The sequence below is a fragment of the Adiantum capillus-veneris genome, chromosome 4 (genome assembly GCF_014529385.1).
Source record: "Adiantum capillus-veneris isolate H3 chromosome 4, ASM1452938v2, whole genome shotgun sequence".
Classification (NCBI taxonomy): Eukaryota; Viridiplantae; Streptophyta; class Polypodiopsida; order Polypodiales; family Pteridaceae; genus Adiantum; species Adiantum capillus-veneris.
The window spans coordinates 85,505,947-85,526,867 of NC_140934.1; the positions used below are offsets into that span (position 1 = coordinate 85,505,947).

At 44.0% G+C, this 20,921-nt stretch overlaps 1 protein-coding gene across 1 annotated transcript in view; it reads left to right on the forward strand.

The window, feature by feature from the left end:
• Positions 1 to 366: 366 nt before the first annotated feature.
• Positions 367 to 20,921, forward strand: part of ALA3 (aminophospholipid ATPase 3) — a 64,084-nt gene continuing 43,529 nt past the window's right edge. The window contains exon 1 of the mRNA XM_086510784.1: positions 367 to 794. Coding sequence (XP_086366910.1) covers positions 657 to 794 — 138 coding nt within the window. The 5' untranslated portion in view covers positions 367 to 656. The remainder of the gene's footprint in view (positions 795 to 20,921) is intronic.

A 20,921-nucleotide genomic window follows, 5' to 3' on the forward strand; every position in this document is an offset into this window, starting at 1 on the left:
CATAGTGGATGAGTAGTTGAAAATGAACATACTTGTTTGTTCGCTTTCCCTCCATGAATGGTTCTCTTATGCAATATTACTATTATTCGCAGATGAAGTCATCCAAGGATTGTGAAGAGAAAAATGGAGGTGACTCTCCGAATTATGCTCCATAGACCAAAAGCGATGTCCCTCCATATAGCTATTGGCCCTCTTACCTTAGCTTCTCAATCAAATTGGACTACATTGTGCGTCTTATGCACATTTTATTGAAATACTGTAAGATAAAGTGTGAAAATACTTTTGTCAAATTATTACACCGAGCATGATGTTTTCCAGCTTGAAAAATGTCGTAGGGGACCGGTAGCTTCTTCTGGTCGACCGGTGGTAGCCAGTAATACCGAAGCCAATATTTTCAATCAGTGCCTCTACGCAGGACTGTGGCGCAGGCACGCCACGCTCCAAACTAACGAACACACAACGCAGAGAGCTAACTGATCGCATCTATTGACAGCTCTCTCTCTCTCTCTCTCTCTCTCTCTCTCTCTCTCACACACACACACACACACACACACACACACACACAAAGAGACAGAGGACCCAAGAGCGGCTTTACGCTTTCCGAGATCAAGCAAGGGCAGGCCCCTTCAAGCTTCAAGTATCCAAGATCTGCATTCATGGCCGCTTGGCGGCCATCTCATCGTGGACGACATAGGCTTGACCATTACCGTGCTCCCGAGCCTGATCTTCTCCTTGGAGGGCACAGGACTATTTTCTGCAATGAATTTGAAAAGAACCAGGGTTTTAAGTTCAAGGTATTTACCTATCGAGCTTATGAAAGTTTTCAATCGTGTCCTTCGATCATTTAGAAGTATCCAAATGACATGCTGCACTTAGCACACAACACCAAAATGATTTTTTGCTAGAAGAGCATGCACTTGTTTTGGTTCTATTTTCTCTTTCGATCCTTGTAGTAAGAGAACGAACATTTTGGTATCAGACAGTAGAACATGTTTCTTTACGTGCCATGGTGAGGGGTTGAACCAAACACCTCCTGACCACACTCACACACCCTCTCCACTTGCCCTTGCCCTTGCCCTAGGTTGTTTTTGACAAAGACAGTATGAGTTGTCAACTTCAACTGTTTTAGAAAACTTTTCAGAAGCATGAGGTTTTAAAGGTGTAAATTGGTATGGTTTTTTTAGTTCAAGCTTTGAAGTGCAAATGTATTGAGGTAGTTTTGCCGCCCGAGTGGACTTGTCCATACCACAGAGATGCTGGCAGATTATGTGTCACTAGGCCATTGCGACATAAGGTTATGGTAGAAAGCCATGTCCCACCGCATGTCAAGCATCGTGGCATAGATGCGACAGTAAAAGTGGTCGAGACATTTTTTTTATTAGCCTACTTTGAGGAGAGATGTGAATGCCTTTGTGCGAGCATGAGTGACTTGCCAAAAGGTCAAGTTTGACAGGCAAAAGGCACCTGATGGTATATGGACCATTATTTGCAGGTTCAACAAGCAGACCCATTTTATTCCCGTCAGGAAGATCTGACCAGATGACACGATTGTTTATGTACAATGTTTTCAATTACCATGGTATGCCACAGTCTATTGTCTGTGATCGTGATCCTTGTATGAGGAGCGTGTTTTGGAGAGGCTTGTTTGAAAACATGGGCACCATGCTCAAGTTTTCATCCTCATTTCATCCACAAATTGATAGGCAGTTAGAAGAGGCTAATGCTATCGTCTTAGATCTGTTAAAATGTTATGTGTTAGATAATAAGGGCAAGTGGGAACAGTATCTACCCATGCTTGAGTATGCGTACGACAATACGGTGCATTCGTCAACATGTAAGGCACCTTTTGAGATTGTTGAGGGTAGTGAAAAGGTTCCTCCCATTTTGCACACACAGGACAAATTTTTTGAGGCAGATCGATATGTTGAGAATATTGATGAAATGTATAAGAAAATCAAGCTTGCCTTGGAGAAGACTCAGACAAAGCAGAAAAGGGTTGCTGATCGTCATCGTCCTGAATTGTTGTTTTCACCTGGTGATTGGGTATTTTTACGGTTTGAAAAGTCAAGGTTAAAGAAGATGAAGGGCAAGGAAATGTTGTTTCCGAAGCTAAGCATGCGTTACCATGGGTCTTTTCAAGTACTTAAGAAGATCAACGATGTTGCGTATAGGCTGAAATTGCTTGACACTTGGAAGATTCATAATGCGTTTCACGTTGTTGGGCACATTTCTGCCACCCCGTTTTTTGTAAATTTGTACGTATGGACATAACGCCCGATGTCAAAAATATGTGTGTGGGCTTTCTTTAAAGCAAGCACATGTACATGCACTGCAAGTCGCTAGTCTAGTGATAGCTGTCGGGCTATTGTAAGTGCCTGTGAGTGAGTTTTTTGAAGCGAGATTTGTATATAACTAAAACTCATGTAAAACTAAAAAAAGTTTAGCCAAAGATCAGAAATTTGCAGATTTTTGGTCGTTTGGGATTCTCCATGCTTTCTGATGCAGTTTTTTGCCCTCGCCTTGCCTTCTCTACGCATAGTCGTACCGGGACAGCTCTCTGTTCGCGTCAATTTTGCATGTAGCGTCGTGTAGATTCAAATTTGGTTATCGTCAGCTTTCTCTCCAGTCATTTTTCAAGCTTTCTCTCAAGCTTTAAAGTGACCCAATTGGAGTTGTGCTCTTCAGGTTACGACTAGTTCTCTACAGGGTTATGGCTATGGCAGCATAGTGGCAAATTGTGTACAGGCAGATTGGGAGGGCATGTATGTATGAATTGTGGAATTGATATTGAAGTTGTGGGTTTGTAATGTTTAATGGTAAAAGGGGAGTCGCTTATTTTCATATGCATTGATCGGCGTGTGCTGTAAATTCGTGCTTTGATAGGGTTGTGCCTTTTTAGACCTTAAGATTTTTCAGACTCCCTTGGGATTACAAGTAGATATCTATGATAAGCGCCTTGAACCAGAATATGCCAATTTAAAAATCATCCGTATGCCTCACATTTCTTCGAACATTTCTCTTTTAGCTAAGTATGGTGTCATTTGCTCTCAACTATTTAGATTTTCTCGTCTTTGTTCTAGTAAATCTACTTTTGTTGCTCAATCTTGTCATCTTATTTCTTTACTAGTTGAAAAAGGATACTCATTCAAAAGAATCATGAAAAATGTTCGTTCATTTTTGCCTCGTAGTAAGTTTATTTTTAATGTTTCTTCCTTTGGAATGTTCAAGATAATCAGTAGTAAATTGAATAGAAGTGGGGAGCTAAAAAGACCACTTATTGTTTGACTTAATAACACCTTATGTTGTTGTTTTGATCTTTAGCGCTTTCAGTATTTTTAATATAGCTTGACAAATGCTAGCCTTTATCATGGCTGAGTATGCCCATCACCTCCGGAGGGTGATAGAAACTTAGCTCATTGGTTTTGTAGAGTACATTCAAAGCATGAATGACCTCTATATAAACCTGTACCTACTCTTGGGCACTGACGACGTGAGTAGGGATGTCATAGCTGTTGTCCAAGCTATGCATGATAAAGGTGATAATCTTATTCTTCTTGTTTGGACAAGCAGCGAAGTTGAGATCACATATTGTCAAGTTTGGTTCTTTGCTCTTCGTAGGTTTGTAGTAGTATTCATTTTTCGATTTCGTATTTAGCTTACCTGAGGACTTAAGAATGTGTTTCGTTAGCAGTTGTTGTGTGAAGTTTGATTTCTAGGATTAAGTTTTTAAGATGTCTTATCCTTTTTTTTTTTTTTGCTTAAAGTTGAGTACTTGTTTTAAGCCAAATACGTTGCGTCAACTTATTTTACACATGCCTTTTCTAAAAACATTTTTAAGTTAATAATGTTTTGTATTATCTACTTTTGTTTCGTAGCAAACAAAGTGATTTAGTTTGTTTGTTTGTTTGTTTTTGTTTTTTTTTTCTTTTCTTGTGTCCCTTGCTTTTATAGTTTTATGAGTGCTTTATTCCCTCTTATAATTCGTGAGTTTAGACTATTCTGAACTTATGAAGGTATATATGTTTCAAAGGGGTTTTCCAAAGCTTTTGGTATTCTTGCAATGCCATTTCAACACTCTTGGGTGTCGCTATAGAGGTGTTCCAGTTTGCTTGTTTCCCAATAGTGTTTTGGTGCCCGCCACCGAGGATCTTCTTCAAGTGACCTTCAATTGACAGCTTTGATGGCTATGATGATAGAGTTTCCAAGGTTCTATGGTCATGTAGGTGAGGATGCTAATGCATTCATTGAAAAGATGGAGTTTTCTTCTTTGATGGCAAATAAGGAAGATCCAATGATCATGCTCAAGATTTTGTTCTTTTGCTTGAAAGAGGATGTAAGGATATGGTATGATGAGTATGAGTTTTGGTTGAAATTGTCTCAACCTCCATTGGTGATGACTTATGATGCATTAAAGAAGGCTTTTCGTGAGAAGTTCAAGAAGGTAGAGGACCCAACGGATGTATGGCACTCCATTGAAGGACTTGTGCAATGTGATGGTCAAAGTGTAGATTCGGCAAACTATGTTGGGCACATTTATGCCACCCCGTTTTTTGTAAATTTGTACGTATGGACATGACACTCGATGCCAAAAGTGTGTGTGGGCTTTTTAGCTTGCTTTAGAAAGCACATGTACATGCACTGCAAGTCGTTAGTCTAGTGATAGCTGCCGGGCTACTGTAAGTGCCCGTGAGTGAGTTTTTTGAAGCGAGACTTATATATAACTAAAACTCATGTAAAACTAAAAAAAGGTTCAGCCAAAGATCAGAAATTTGCAGGTTTTTGGTCGTTTGGGATTCTCCATGTCACGCGACACATCCAACCCTATGTGTCCGTGGACAAGCTACAGTATGATCAGGGTTCAGTCAGTCCAGCCAGTCATAGCACTTTCCATTAAGAACGGAAGGTTCTCCCTTCCATAAGAACTAAAAGGAACCTTGAGCACAGTTCGGAGCACTCATCTTGAGCAAAGCGCAAACATTCATTCCATAGCACCTAAATTTGGTATTAGAGCTTTGACAGTGTTTTGTATCACTCAAGGAAAGAACCACAAGAATTTTTTTTGCTTGTTGCGGTCGCTCGAACCCAAGTTCGCTTGGGCGTGTCGATTTCTAATTGTGTTTTTTGAAGAGTGACAGGAATCCCAAGAAAGAAGGGCTTGTCCAGTCTTCCCTTGTGTCTCTTTCTACTCACTGAGAGTGGTCGTGCACTTAGCGGCCGACCAATCGACGTGAGGTGGGAAAAAGCAACCTTGGTGTGAGCGCAAGGCCACCAAGGGGTGCGTCTGTAGAAAGGAGTAGAACTCGGGTGAAGAGAAGATCCTTCTCAAACACGGTTTGCAAGCGAAAGAAAACCTCAAGAACCTCAAGATCCTCAAGAACCTCAAGAACCTCAAGAACCCAAGTTCCTCGTGGACTTAAGGACCAAAGATCATAGTGCATGGTCGTCACCCGAAACGGAATGGATACTTCGCATACAGGTGATGAGCATGAGAGAGGCGACGAAGAATTTTCTCCACCAGGAGATTTTTTCGACCCTCCCCCTTCGCCATCTATGCCACCAAGTGTACCAAACCCTATGGAGGCAATGGTCAGGCAGATGATGGCCATGATGGATAAACAAGAAGCAAATCGCCTTTGTCACAAAGTGATGACGTGGCTACTGACAGCAGAAACCCTAGTTTCTGCCAGAAACCCTAAAATTCCTGCAAACCCTAATTTTTGCTAGGAACCCTAATTTCCGGAAATCGCGGAGGCTATTTAAATTTTTTTTTTTTGGAAAATGATGAGCGACGCAAATTTTGCTTTTTCTCTACAATATGAGAAAGAGAGAGAGAATGCTTTTGCTTTCAAGTTTTGAGTCTCTGTGAGAGAGAGAGAGCAATTGCTTTTGATTTGAAGCTTTTGGGGTTCTGCTTTTGGGCATCCCTTGTAACCTTTAAATTAGTGGTGAGGGCCTCACTTCTTAGAGCATCTGGATGCAGAGTCTGAGAGTGAAATCCTAGCCACTCTCTTGTACTTGATCTGATTAATATAAAAAGAAGTACCGAAAGGGGCGCCAGTCTTTGGGGCCAATATCTCTGGGCACGGAACTCCGCCGGGCCAGTGTACATCTATTGTGATCTGTGACTTGTTTTGAAGTGGTTATTTGGTGCTGTCGCGATTGATTCTTGACTTGGAGTGTCCAAGTCTGTTACAGTGGTATCAGAGCACGACCGATTTCTCTTCTACGGGAAATCCGATCCCCGAATTTTTTTTCCGCGGCATCTATGGCTTCAGGCAATGATCAGTCGACTCCCTCTGCATCTGGAGATGCGGGTTGGGATCACAACGAAGATTCAGACAGAGTATGGCCCGCCTAGGTCTACTCAGGCGGAGCAAAGAGAGATGGAGCGTCGTCAATTGATTGGTTATGTAACAAAGATGATGCTCAATTTTTCCAAGGACCCGAAGATGGCAAAATATATGAACCAGACCTCTTTGGAAGAGGTACAAATGGAGTGGCAAAGAACCACAACACCACTCCCGAAACCCGCTCTCAAGAAACCTTCTGCCTCCAAGAAATATACAGAGAAGGAACTGGAGAACGTGGTTGATGCACGGATTGCTCAGCTTTTCGACGTGCATAAGAAAGGCAAAAAGCACGGCAAAAAGCAGAAGAAAGGCACTGACTTCCCGGGATATTTGGGTCGTCGGTCGACATTTGACAAGGCAAAGAAATTGAAGAAGCGCGTCAAGTTTGAAGACCTACCCAGTTCTTCTTCTTCTTCTTCTGACAGTTCTTCTAGCTCTTCAGACTCGAGCGAAGAAGACAGGAAAAGCAAAAAGCGAAGCAAGAAACAACGCTTCGGAAAGGGCAAGAAAAAGGCAAAGAAGTCTAAGTCTCGCCCAGTGAGTGACACTTCTACAAAGGACTCGTCTACGGACAGTTCAGACTCTGACAATGGAAACTTTTATGCGAACAAGAAGAATTTTTACAAAGCCAACCAGTATGACTTTCTCGAATATAAAAGCAAGAAAGTCCGAGAGTTTAAGGAAGGTGGCCACTCGATCAAGTTTGCTACTTTTTCAGGATACTCAGATGCTTCGAAGGCTTTGTCTTTTATACAGCAGTTTGACATCGCTTTCGCGGGAGGACGCTATTCAGAGCACTCCAAGATTCGGAGAGCTGCCTCTTACTTTAAGAGGAATGCTCGTACTTGGTGGTCCACGCTTCTTTTAAACAAGACTTCGCCAGTTAAATGACTAAAATTTAAGAAGCTTTTTATTTCTTCTTGGTTGACGCAAGAATATGAACGAGCTGCTTGGAACCATCTTCGGATGACCAAGAAAGATACAATCAATGCTTATTGTGAAAGATTCTGAAGCTCTTTTCTACCCGCCTCTTCATTCAAGAAGATCTCGTTCAGAGAACAGATTGAGCGGTTTACCTTGGGTCTACCTACAGAGATCCGAGATCACTGCTTGGAACAGAAGTCAGCTTCTATTCAGGAGTTGATGAGTCATGCGAAGCGGGGCTTTGCCATTCACTCTGGCAGTCTGACCTACCCCACAGATGAGGCCATGACACAACGAGCCGAACAAACTTTTGGGAATGAAAGTAGAAAGAAAAAGAGCAACCCAGAGAAAAATGATGCACGACCGAAGCTTACTCCTGAGGAGAGAGCTCGCTTCATCAGAGAGGGAAGTACTTTGGATGCGGGGAACATGGACATATCTCCGCGAAGTGCCCTAGAAAGGCACAGAAAGAACAGAATGATAAAGACGACGACAGGCTTGAGAGTTCGAGAGCAGCTGAGGAACGTGGCAGAAAAGGCAGATAGAAAAGCAGATCTGGTACCACATGGCGTGGGACCTGCACCGAATCTAATGAATGAAAGTACAAACTTTGCCGCTTTTGGGGCAAAGTGAAGGATCAGGAAGCTCTTTTGAAGGAGCCAAGGCAAACTTCTTTTCACTTGGAATTGGCGGCTCGATTTGGAATTACGCCCGACAGACTGACGCCACAAGCGGAGGTAGTTCGACTAGCACCCGGATGGGATGTTGCCATTACATCGAGCATTGGAAAACTTTGTTTGCAATGACAGGGGTGTTTAGGGCACGTGAGTGACGTTCTACTTAGGATCCCTTGGTACCACAAGAACTACGTCGTGGTTGACTACCGGGCCGAGAAAGCGACTTTGATAAATGAAGGGCTTAGAGATTGTACTTGATGAACTTCAACTTCTTACTCATTCTTTTGGGAGAGAACTGAACGATGGATAAAAGTTGAATATGTTTTGACATGATCAAAAGAACGCCAAGATTTTTCTCCACACTCGTGCCGATTGCTTTTCAAAGGGCCTGAAGATCAAACCATTGATCTGATACCTGGAAGCACGCCACCGAATCGGCCACCTTACTGTGTGAGCCGAGTACAGAATGAAAAGATTATGAACCCAGTGAAAGACCTCTTGGAAAAGGGTCTTGTCTAGCCTAGTACTTCACCGTATTGCTCTCCAGTGTTGTTGGTCTTGAAGAAAGACGGATCTTGGAGAATGTGCATCGATTATAGCACTCTCAACGAAATCACCATCACGAACAGATTTCCGATTCCTAGGATCGATGATATACTCGACAGGTTACAGGGATCCTCGTGCTTTAGCAGGATTGACTTGAAGAGTGGATATCATCAGATTAGGATAGCGCCAGGAGATGTCTACAAGACAGCTTTTCGGACGACTTTTGGGTTATTTGAGTTTTTGGTGATGTCTTTTGGCTTAACCAATGCTCCTGCGACATTTTACCGGATGATGGACAGGATTTTTTGAGAGTATAGGCTATTTGTTGGCACTTTCTTTGACGACATCATTGTTTTCTTCATGAATGAGGTAGCACACAGAGATCATTCGCTTCAAGTCTTTCAGGCATTACGAGATCACACGTTAGTGATAATGCAAAGAAAAGTGAATTTTTCCTACCTTTGGGACAAATTGTGTCACCAGCAGGAGTGCAAATGGACCCGGCCAAGATAGAGACTATCCGTGATTGGCCCGATTTGAGGAATGTCCATGAAGTTAGAAGCTTCTTGGGACTGTGTTCGTACTACAGGCTGTTCATACGAAAGTTATCAGAGGTTGCTTCCCTTTTGCATACCTTGACACAGAAAGGAGTACCTTTTTCGTGGGGACCCACAGAGGTGACTGCCTTTCGGACATTGAAAGAGAAATTGACTACGGGACCTATTTTGACTTTGTCGGACTTGCAGAAGTCATTTGAAGTATATTGTGATGCTTGTGGTCGTACTCTGGGTGCGGTCTTGATGCAAGAAGGCCATGTCATAGCTTACGAGAGCCGTTTGTTCTCTAGGCCGGAGATGACAACACAGATCTATGAGAAAGATCTTTTGGCGGTTATCCATGCTCTTACTCAGTGGTAGCATTACCTACTCGGAGCGGATTTTACTGTCTTTACAGACCATCAGAGTTTGCGCTACTTCTTGTCACAGAAGCAGCTTTCGAAAAAGCAGATGCGGTGGGCGAGCATCTTGTCAAAGTTTCACTTCCAGATTGTCCATGTGCAGGGACAGAAGAATGTGGTGGCAGATGCTTTGTCTCGGAAACCGTTGGTTCTGGCTATTTCCGCGATACATCATAGGAGCTTCGAGGATATGGTCGATCAGTATGCCACAGATACAGATTTTGCAGATATTTTCACACGGATACGGGATGGGGAGACAGTAGCCCGATACTCCCTTCGGGAAGGCCACTTGATGAAAAAGACTATGTTGTGCGTTACACAGCCGTTGAGGGAAAAGGTTATGACTGAATGCCATTGTCCACCTTTTACGGGTCACTGCGGCATTGCTACCACCATGAAAGGGGTAGAGAGATACTTCTTTTGGCCGTGACTCAAAAAGGACGTGGAAGAGTTGTGCGCAGTATGCCAAAAGGTCAAGTTTGACAGGCATAAGGCACAGGGATTGTTACACCCTTTACCCATACCCACCCGCCCCTGGGAAAGTATTGAAATGGATTTCATTTTTAATCTCCCGATTACACAGAATGATCACGATGATTTTCCGATTACATGGCACGTCTGAGACGATTGTCTCCGACAGAGACCCCAGATTTATGAGTTTGTTTTGGAAGGCAATTTGGGAGAACATTGTCACGCCGTTGCAGTTCTCTTCATCGTTCCACTTGCAGACCGACGGGCAATCTGAGATTGCCAATTCAGCGGTTTTAGATTTATTGAAGTCTTGTTTCTCGGATTAGAAGACTCAATGGGAAAAGAACTTACCTTTGGTGGAATTTGCCTACAATAACACGATACACTCTTCGACGGGGAAGACGCCATGTGAGATTGTTGAAAGTGCTGCGAAGGTTCCATCCTTCCTGAGCACGAAAGATTAGATATTTGAAGCGGATGAATATTCGTGAGATTTGGATATGGCTATTGCCAAGGTTCGCGAGACTTTGTAGAAGTCTCAAGAACGACAGAAAAAGGCAGTGGATCGCCATCGTCGTGACTTGAAACTGAAGGAGGATGATTGGATGCTCTTACGTTTTGAGAAGGCACGCCTAAGAAAGAAAAAGGGAAAGGAGAGGCTTTTCCAAAGCTTAGTATGCGATACTACGGACCTTTCCAGATTACTGAAAAGATAAATGATGTCTCCTTCCGATTGAAACTGCCAGATACTTGGAGGATTCACAATGCATTGCATGTGAGTCTCTTGAAACCTGTTAAGGGTGATGTGCCTGATGATGGGGAGCCTGATGAGCAACCCGAAGTGGAAGAAAACGAGGAGATCCTTGTTCCTGAATAGATTTTGGCACATAATGATACAAAGAAAGGTAAAGTCCGAAGGCGGGTTCTTGGTTAAGTTCAAGAACTTTCCTGCATTTGATGCGAAGTGGATGGAGGAGGAGGACCTAGCAGATACTCCTCGGATTGTGAAACTTTACCTCGATGTTTTGGTTTAGCATAGTCTACTCCAAACGGAACCCAGAATTCAGCTTGGCTGGAGATCTGGTGCAGTGGGATGCACAAGAGGGGAGTCACTCCGCTCCTTTCTCAACAGATGCCTTGATTTTGATACTAAAGTCACTGATGTCTCTTTGAGCTTCAGGGATACTGAGAGCTGACAGTATTTTGCTGGATGACTTTATGAAATGGAATTCCTGACAATGTTACTGATTTGTTCTTGACTTCTTGTGAGTGCAGGAACTGATAGACGAAATGACTGCAGCATTTTGGTCTACTTGATCTCGAATAGACATGGTTGCAATAGGGGTTAGTCAATCTGAATCGATGAGGTCCCGATTGGACCTAGATGTGATTGCTAGCTACATTGCCGATAAATCATGGTCTAAGATCCGAATGAATGTTGAATGTCATGTGATGTCTTGTGATGTCGTGTGATGTCGTGTGATGTGAATGTCGATTTTGTACATGTGCTAGATGTGTGTTCCTAGTACGTAGGTACTAACAGCCAGTGTTTGCTAAGACGGTTTATTTGCAGGCGTAATCGCGGTTGATTATAATGCTTTCAAGAGGGGGGTATGTCACAAAGTGATGACGTGGCTACGGACAGCAGAAACCCTAAAATTCCTGCAAACCCTAATTTTTGCCAGGAACCCTAATTTTCGGAAATCGTGGAGGTTATTTTAAATTTTTTTAAATTTTTTTTTTGGAAAATGATAAGCGACACAAATTTTGCTTTTTCTCTACAATATGAGAAAGAGAGAGAATGCTTTTGCTTTCAAGTTTTGACTCTCTGTGAGAGAGAGAGCAATTGCTTTTGATTTGAAGCTTTTGGGGCTCTGCTTTTGGGCATCCCATGTAACCTTTAAATTAGTGGTGAGGGCCTCACTTCTCAGAGCATCTGGACGCAGAGTCTGAGAGTGAAACCCTAGCCACTCTCTTGTACTTGATCTGATTAATATAAAAAGAAATATTGAAAGGGGCGCCAGTCTTTGGGGCCAATATCTCTAGGCACGGAACTCCGCCAGGCCACTATACATCTATTGTGATCTGTGACTTGTTTTGAAGTGGTTATTTGGTGCTGTTGCGATTGATTCTTGACTTGGAGTGTCCAAGTCTGTTACAGCCTTGCTAAGAACCGCGAGCAAGAAGCAAATCGCCTTGCTTTAGAACGCGAGCGCGACGAACGCAAAGAACGAAAACAACAAAGAAAGGCGGAAGAGGCAGCACGAAGCGCGGCCTTTGAGGCCGAGCGTGCAGCTCAAAGAGTGGCTTTGGAGATTGAGCGTGAGGCTCAACGAGAACTACGCACTCAAGAATTGATTCGACAAGTACTTGCCTCGAAGTCCGACCCACCCAAAGATCGTGGGAGTTCATAAAGTGGCGCAAGCCACGACGCGGATTCCAACCATCTAGTCACAGAGAAGTTGGCTTTCAGTAAGTATGATGGTAAGATGGATGCTATGGTTATTCATTCTTGGTTGCATCAAGTTAATGCTTATTTTGCGACAACTAAGAAGACAGGAAATAGCAAAGTTTTGACGATAGCTATGTACCTTGCCGGTGATGCCATAAATTGGTACCACGCATGGCAAGAGGCACAGCTAGCCGCGCGCCTAGAGGAAGCCGACGAATTCACGTCCCTTTCTTTCAATTGGGCTGATTTCCAAGACAAGCTCAAGGCGCGGTTTATGTCACCTCAGTACCTCACACGATTGAAGGACGATTGGCGTGCTCTCAAGCAAAATGGTATGCCGGTTATGTCTTTTTCTAATCGTGTTTTGCAGCGGGTACTGAGTACGCAAGTCGGATGATGAACGCAAAGAGACATTCCTTTTTGGATTGGAGGAGTATATCAAGTACGATGTCGAGGTGCTCGATCCAATTGATCTCAACAAGGCGGGAGCGATAGCTCTCGCACAGGAGATGAAGCACAACAAGGGAAAGCCTGAGGAGAACAAGACTTCCACAAGTACCTCGTAGACTTCTCAGAACCCTCATAACGGTAAGAACGGTAAGAATGGTAACTCTTCTAACCAATCTTCCACCAGTCTCTCAGAAAAGAATTCTTCCAATGAATCTAAGGGTAAGGCTAACACAATTGCTAAACCTAAGCTTACTCCAGATAAAAAGGTAGCCCAAGGAATTGTAGGAGTATACATCACATCGGAAGAACAAAGCACTTATTCTAAGGAAGGTCGTTGTTTTCATTGTCACATTAAAGGTCACATAAAAAGAACATGTCCTAAGCTTGAATTGAATGTGTTAGGTGCAGCGGAATGAATGTTGTATTTTCTCAAGGTTAGTGATCTTTATTGCTCAAGGTTCCTTTTAGTTCTTAGGGAAAGAGAGAGCTTTCCGTCTTGTAGAGTGCTGTGGTCACGAACAAAGTGAGTGGATATTGTGCGTGCAAGTGAATGAGACTGAGAGAAGGAGAGAGAAGAGATACGACACCGAGAGGTTGTAAAACCCTCCCCGAAGGCCCCACTCTCGTCGGCGAGAGTGGTCTACTTTGATTGCACAAAGGTGTACAATGCGTATGCAATGGACTGATGCAATGGGACTATGCGATGACGACGACGACTTGATGGCTGAAATCTGAGATCTTCTAATCATTGAATTTTGGGACTGTTTCGGTGGCTGAAAATGACTGTTTTGGCTATGTTTTTATGGCTGAAAATGGGAGGAACATCTGCAACCGTCTAGGGGCTGATCTACTACTATGTCATAGGCTGAAAACTGCGAGAATCCAACTGCTGAATTCTGCGTTTTTGCTACTGCTGAGCTGGCGTTTTTGACAAGGCTGAAAAAACGCTGAATCTGCAAGTGATGCTGGCGTTTTTGTCAAGGCTGAAAAACGCTGGCTGGGATGTATCTGTTGAGGTTGGAAAACGCCAGGCAAGAGGACTTGTAGGCGATGGTTGACTGGGAGGAAAACGCCAAAGGGAAGGAGTGGATGGCGAGGGTCTACTGCTGAGGGGGGGTACTGCTGAGAAGTTTCCTGTTGAGCGGGAAGCTCCTGCTGCCTCTTCTGCCAGAAAGTGCTAACTTGGGTTTGCTTATATATTAACTTAGCAAAATTGCCCTACCTACTTTTGTTGGAAAGTCACTTAAAAATAATAAGTGAAAATACAAAAAATAGGGAAAATAGGCTAAATGCACTTGAAAATTCCCCTGACTGAATCTGTTGGATTCTGAAGGGAATACTGATGATCATGCTGTGTGCAACCGGAGGATATGCATCTATGCTAAGTGACTGGGCATGCACGGTCTACGAATAGACTCACAAAAGTGCCATATCACTGCTTGACTGAACTGACTAAACCCTGTTGTGGTGTAGCTTGTCCATGGACACATAGGGTTGGGATGTGTCACGTGACATCCCCTCCTTTTCAAAGTGAGGTACTGGTACCGAACTATATGGCGTCGAGGGAGATCGCCAATAGCATCCGGAATCCTGGAAGGGACTCTTCGCCGGCCCACTCTGATGTGTGGGTCGTGCGGTACTTGAACTTCATAAGGGTCTGCAACGCTTGCTTCTTTGGGCCGCGCCGAAAGCGACACAAAGTCATTTGAATCTCCTTTCTTGTTTCAACTTCGTCGAGAGTCTTGCTTCTTTCGTCTTCAAGAATTTCCATGGCTGAAAATTCCTGAAACCATCTCCAACACAAAACCATGAATATACCTATTCCATGTAAAGTGAAGGAAAAAAATCTTGTCTTTTCTAAAGACTGTGTATGCAATGTCGATGAACATAGAGACGGAGTGACCAACCGTTCATCAAACACATGCAAACAATGAGGTCGAATCTTTTCTGTTTGATCGAAATCAATCAATTGTGGCGAATTACAATGGAAATGCCTGTGCTTGGTGCTCATGCTATCATGTGATCTTTCGGACACTGTGTCATGCCAAGGAAGAGACATGAAATGCGACTTCCTGACATACAAACTTTTCAGCTTTTCCTGAACAATCCGCATACATTTGTGCTCATCCATGAGAGAAACGTGCTCAATATACAGTATGTCATGCCTAGGAAAAGGGATCACATAACGATGTTGACTAAAATACAGGAAACCTTCACGAATGAAACACTCGAACAATGCGTGCGTATCAATCATGCGAACAGATAATACTTCCTGTGATGGTTCTTTGGACCAAGGCTCGAGAGCCAAGATCGGTTCGTTGGGATCTATTGAATCTTCTTGAGGGGGATCTGTGGACCTCGACTCGAAAGCCAAGATCGATTCTTGGTGATTGATCGAATCTGCAAAACGAGGTTAGCTTCGCGAGAAAAAGCATCCACTAACACCTCATCCTTGGGAACAATCACATCTGCTTCATGCAAATCATCATGCTGGTCTTTATCATCCAAATCATTATGCAAATCATTGTGCTTCAACTCATCATGCAAATCATTATCATTCAATTCATCATGCTTCACACAATCATGCAAATCCTGTGTGTCATGCTGTGGAGAAGTAGAGACTGAGAGAGTCTCCTTTTCCTGCTCTTGTGCGAACTGCGCTTGCACAATAGAAAAGAGTCGCAAGAACTCTTTCATGTGTTGGTCGCTCTTTTCTTTTTGTGCTTTGATCTTGCGATCAAAATCTGCTTGTCTTGCTTTGCTCTCGCGCGCTATGGCTGCCATTCTTTCTTGGTACTTAAGCTCGATGGCTGCCATGTCTTCTTCGTAGGCTTTTCTATCTACTTCTCTTTCTTGTTCCAACTCCTCCCTAGGAATTAGCGCAATCCTTGTCGTAGATGGAAAAGGGGGAGGGTCGGAAAAACCTCCTGGTGGGGAAATTTCTTCTTCGCCTCTCTCATGCTCATCACCTCCAAGCGAAGTATCCATTCCGCTTCGAGTGATGACCATTCTACAATCGTGGGTTCTTGTGGGTCTTGGGGTCTTGGGTTCTTAAGTTCATGAGGAACTTGGGTTCTTGCGGGTCTGGAGGTTCTTGAGGTCCTTGATTCGTGAGAATCTTGGATTCTTGAGGTTCTTGAGGGATTCTCTCGCTTGCAAATCGCCTTGGAGAAGGATCTTCTCTTCACCCGAGTTCTACTCCTTACTGCGGGCGCACCCCTTGGCGGCCTTGCGCTCACACCAAGGTTGCTTTTTCCCACCTCACGTCGATTGGCCGGCCGCTCAGTGCACGGTCCGCTCTCAATGAGTGAAAAGAGACACAAGGGGAGGTTGGACAAGCCCTTCTTTCTTGGGATTCCTGTCACTCTTCAACAAAACACGATTAGGAATCGCCACGCCCAAGTAAACTTGGGTTCGTGCGATCGCAACAAGCAAAAAAAATTCTTGTGGTTCTTGTGGTTCTTTCCTTGAGTAATGCAGAACACTTCCAAAGCTCTGGTACCAATGTTAGGTGCAGCGGAAATGAATGTTCTATTTTTTCAAGATTAGTGATCTTTATTGCTCAAGGTTTCTTTTAGTTCTTAGGGAAAGAGAGAGCTTGTATAGTGCTGTGGTCACGAACAAAGTGAGTGGATATTGTGCGTGCAAGTGAATGAGATTGAGAGAAGGAGAGAGAAGAGATACGACACCGAGAGGTTGTAAAACCCTCCCCGAAGGCCCCACCCTCGTCGGCGAGAGTGGTCTACTTTGATTGCACAAAGGTGTACAATGCGTATGCAATGGACTGATGCAATGGGACTATGCCGACGACGACGACAACGACGACTTGATGGCTGAAATCTGAGATCTTCTAATCGTTGAAATCTGGGACTGTTTCGGTGGCTGAAAATGAATGTTTTGGCTGCGTTTTTATGGCTGAAAATGGGGGAACATCTGCAACCAACTTGGGGGCCGATCTGCTACTGTGTCTAGGGCTGAAACCAAAAACGCTGAAGGGATCCTGCTGCTAGCCAAAAACGCTAGGCTGATTTGGCTTTGCAATCCAAAAACGCTGGTTTTGAAGGGGTCTTAATGTTGAACCTGTCCTTGCCAAAAACGCTAATGGCTGATGTGAGAAAACGCTAGCAAATGTTGGACATCTGATGGCGATCATGAGAGTCTGCTGTGGCTAGGATATTGAGAGGTGATGGCGATGGCATGCTGTGGAAGGAAACGCCAAGGTCTGGAAATTGCCCGTGATGATGGAGGTCCAAAAACGCTGGGGGTGCTGGGGTACTGCTGAGAAGTTGCCTGTTGAGCGGGAAGCTCCTGCTGCCTCTTCTACCAGAAAGTGTGAACTTTGGTTTGCTTATATATTAACTTGGCAAAATTGCCCTACCTACTTTTGTTGGAAAGTCACTTAAAAATAATAAGTGAAAATCCCAATAAATAGGAAAATAGGCTAAATGCACTGGAAAATTCCCCTAACTGATGCTAATGGATTCTGATGGGAATTCCGATGATCATGTTGTGTGCAACCGGAGGATATGCATCTATGCTAAGTGACTGGGCATGCACGGTCTACGAATAGACTCACAAAAGTGCCAGATCACTACTAATCTAAACTGACTGAATTGACGGGAACCTTGCTATGGTGTAGCTTGTCCACGGATACATAGGGTTGGGATGTGTCACGTGACATTCATCTACATTGCATGCACAGTCTTTGAGGAAGACAAGATTTTTTCCACTCACTTTACATGGAATAGGTATGTTCATGGTTTTGTGTTGGAAATGGTTTCAGGAATTTTCAGCCATGGAGATTCTTGAAGAAGAAAGAATCATGACACTTGACGAAGTTGAAGTATCGAAGGAGCCACATGAGACTTTGTGTCGCTTTCGGCGCGGCCCAAAGAAGCAAGCGTTGCAGACCTTTATGAAGTTCAAGTACCGCAGTACCCACACATCAGAGTGGGCCGGCGAAGAGTCTCTTCCAGGATTCCGGATGCTATTGGCGATCTCCCTCGACGCCATTCAGTTCGGTACGAGTACCTCACTTTGAAAAGGAGGGGATGTCACGTGACACATCCAACCCTATGTGTCCGTGGACAAGCTACAATATGATCAGGGTTCAGTCCAGTCAGTCTAGATATAGAAGTGATCTGGCACTTTTTTGAGTCTATTTGTAGACAGTGCATGCCCAGTCACTTAGTGTAGATGCATATCCTCTGGTTGCACACAGCATGATCATCAGTATTCCCATCAGATTCCATCAAGGAAATTTTCCAGTGCATTTAGCCTATTTTCCCTATTTTTGACATTTTTCACTTATTATTTTTAAGTGACTTTCCAACAAAAGTAGGTAGGGCAATTTTGCTAAGTTTGTATATAAGCAAACCCAAATTAGCACTAAATGGCAAAAGAGGCAGCAGGAGCTCCTTGCTCAACAGGCACCTTCTCAGCAAGAACCATCAAGGACCCATCAGACTTGGCGTTTCCCACCATCAACACTAGCGTTTTTGGTCTACATCGTCACCATTCCCCCTAGCCTTGGCGTTTCTAGCCTGATCATCGCCAGCACACCCAGATCCCCCAGCGTTTTGCTAACGCTACAAAGGACATCAGCAGTTCCCAGATTTGCCTAGCGTTTTTGCTAACGATCACCAATCTGCTAGCGTTTTTCATTTTCAGCCTTTTGTGGAGAATTGCAGCAGCGTTTTCAGCCTTCAAGACAACAGCAGATTCAGCCCGAGACGCATGCAGAAGACCCCCATTCCATTTTCAGCCCTCAAAAACGCAGACAAAACAGTTGTTTTCAGCCACCGAAAATAGTCCCAGATTTCAGCCCCTAGGGTTTTTGGACAACAGATAGAAGACCGCAGATTTCAGCCCTAAAGTCGTCGTCGTCACTGGCATAGTCTCAGATTGCATCAATCCATTGCATCGTCATTGTACCACTTTGTGCAATCAATATGTTAGGTGCAGCGGAATGATTGTTTGTGCTTTTCTCAAGATGAGTGCTCCGAACTGTGCTCAAGGTTCCTTTTGTTCTTATGGAAGGTAGAGCCTTCCATTCTTAATGAGAGAGTGCTATGATCACAAACAAAGTGAATGGACACTGTGCGTGCAAGTGTATGAGACTGAGAGATAGAGAGAGAAGAGAGACACGACACTAGAGACGTTGTAAAACCCTCCTCCGAAGGCCTCACTCTCGTCGGCGAGAGTGGTCTACTTATGATTGCACAATCTGGTACAAATGGTATGCATGAGACTGATGCAAGTCTAGGCTATGTCGATGACGACGACGGTGATGACGAAGTCGACGTAAGGGCTGAAATTTGCAATCTTTCTGCTGCTGTCCAAAAACGCTAAGGGCTGAAATCTGCTGCGGGTCCAAAAACGCTGATTTTTGGGGCTTTTCCTGTGGGTCTTTGTCCCTGAAAATCTGCAGGTTTAGGGCTGAAAACAGAGGTTCCTAAAGGGTGAAAACTGATGGTCTTTACGGGGCTGAATCTGCTACACTTTAGGGGTATCTGGCTGGTCTTGATCTGCTGCTGAATCGCTGTGGCTGAGGTTGAAAAGGCAATCTTGCTGATGTCAGAAACGCTAGCTTCTGTGTTCCAAAAATGCTAGCTGATGCCTTGCAAAAACGCTAGGTGCAAGGTTCTGTTGGCGAGGGAGATCTGATGCAAAACGCTAATGACTGGGTACTGCTGGCATTAGTGCTAGATGAAGAAAACGCTAGGTCTTGCTGCTTGGAGAAACGCCAAGGCTTGGGATCTTGCTTGGAGGGGGAAACCGCCAAGGTTTTGCTGAGAAGTTGCCTGCTGAGCTTGGCTCCTGTTGCCTCTTCTGCCAAATAGTGCTAGCTCTAGTTTGCTTATATACAAACTTAGCAAAATTGCCCTACCTACTTTTGTTGGAAAATCACTTAAATTAATAAGTGAAAAATGCCAAAAATAGGTAAAATAGGCTAAATGCACTGGAAAATTCCCTAACTGATTCTAATGGATTCTGATGGGAATACTGATGATCATGCTGTGTGCAACCAGAGGATATGCATCTACACTAAGTGACTGGGCATGCACGGTCTACAAATAGACTCACAAAAGTGCCAGATCACTTCTAAATCTAGACTGATTTGACTGACTAAACCCTGATCATGCTATAGCTTGTCCACGGACACATAGGGTTGGATGTGTCACGTGACACAATAAGTAGACCACTCTCGCTGACGAGAGTGGGGCCTTCGGAGGAGGGTTTTACAACGTCTCTGGTGTCGTATTTCTCTTCTCTCTCTATCTCTCAGTCTCATACACTTGCACGCACAGTGTCCATTCACTTTGTTGTGATCATAGCACTTTCCATTAAGAACGGAAGGCTCTCCCTTCCATAAGAACTAAAAGGAACCTTGAGCACAGTTCGGAGCACTCATCTTTAGCAAAGCGCAAACATTCATTCCGCTGCACCTAACACTCCATGCTTTCTGATGTAGTTTTTTGCCCTCGCCTTGCCTTCTCTACGCATACTCGTACCGGGACAGCTCTCTGTTCGCGTCAATTTTGCATGTAGCGGCGTGTAGATTCAAATTTGGTCATCTTCAGCTTTCTCGCCAGTCATTTTTCAAACTTTCTCTCAAGCTTTAAAGTGACCCAATTGGAGTTGTGCTCTTCAGGTTACGACTAGTTCTCTGCAGGGTTATGGCTATGGCAGTATAGTGGCAAATTGTGTACAGGCAGATTGGGAGGGCATGTATGTATGAATTGTGGAATTGATATTGAAGTTGTGGGTTTGTGATGTTCAATGGTGAAAGGGGAGTCGCTTATCTTCATATGCATTGGTCGGCGTGTGCTGTAAATCCGTGCTTTGACAAGGTTTTGCTACTATGTGGCATAGTCTCTTGGGTGGGCGACGGCAAGTAAATTCCCAAGGGGAGTACTCTTGTTGGATTTGTGGTGTTTCAAAGGGGTTTTCCAAAGCTTTTGGTATTCTTGCAATGCCATTTTAACACTCTTGGGTGACATTGCTATAGAGGTGTTCTAGTTTGCTTGTTTCCCAACAAGGTTAGTCTTCTAAGGCCCTTTGTGGGTTATGTGCCAGAAGATATGCAAGAT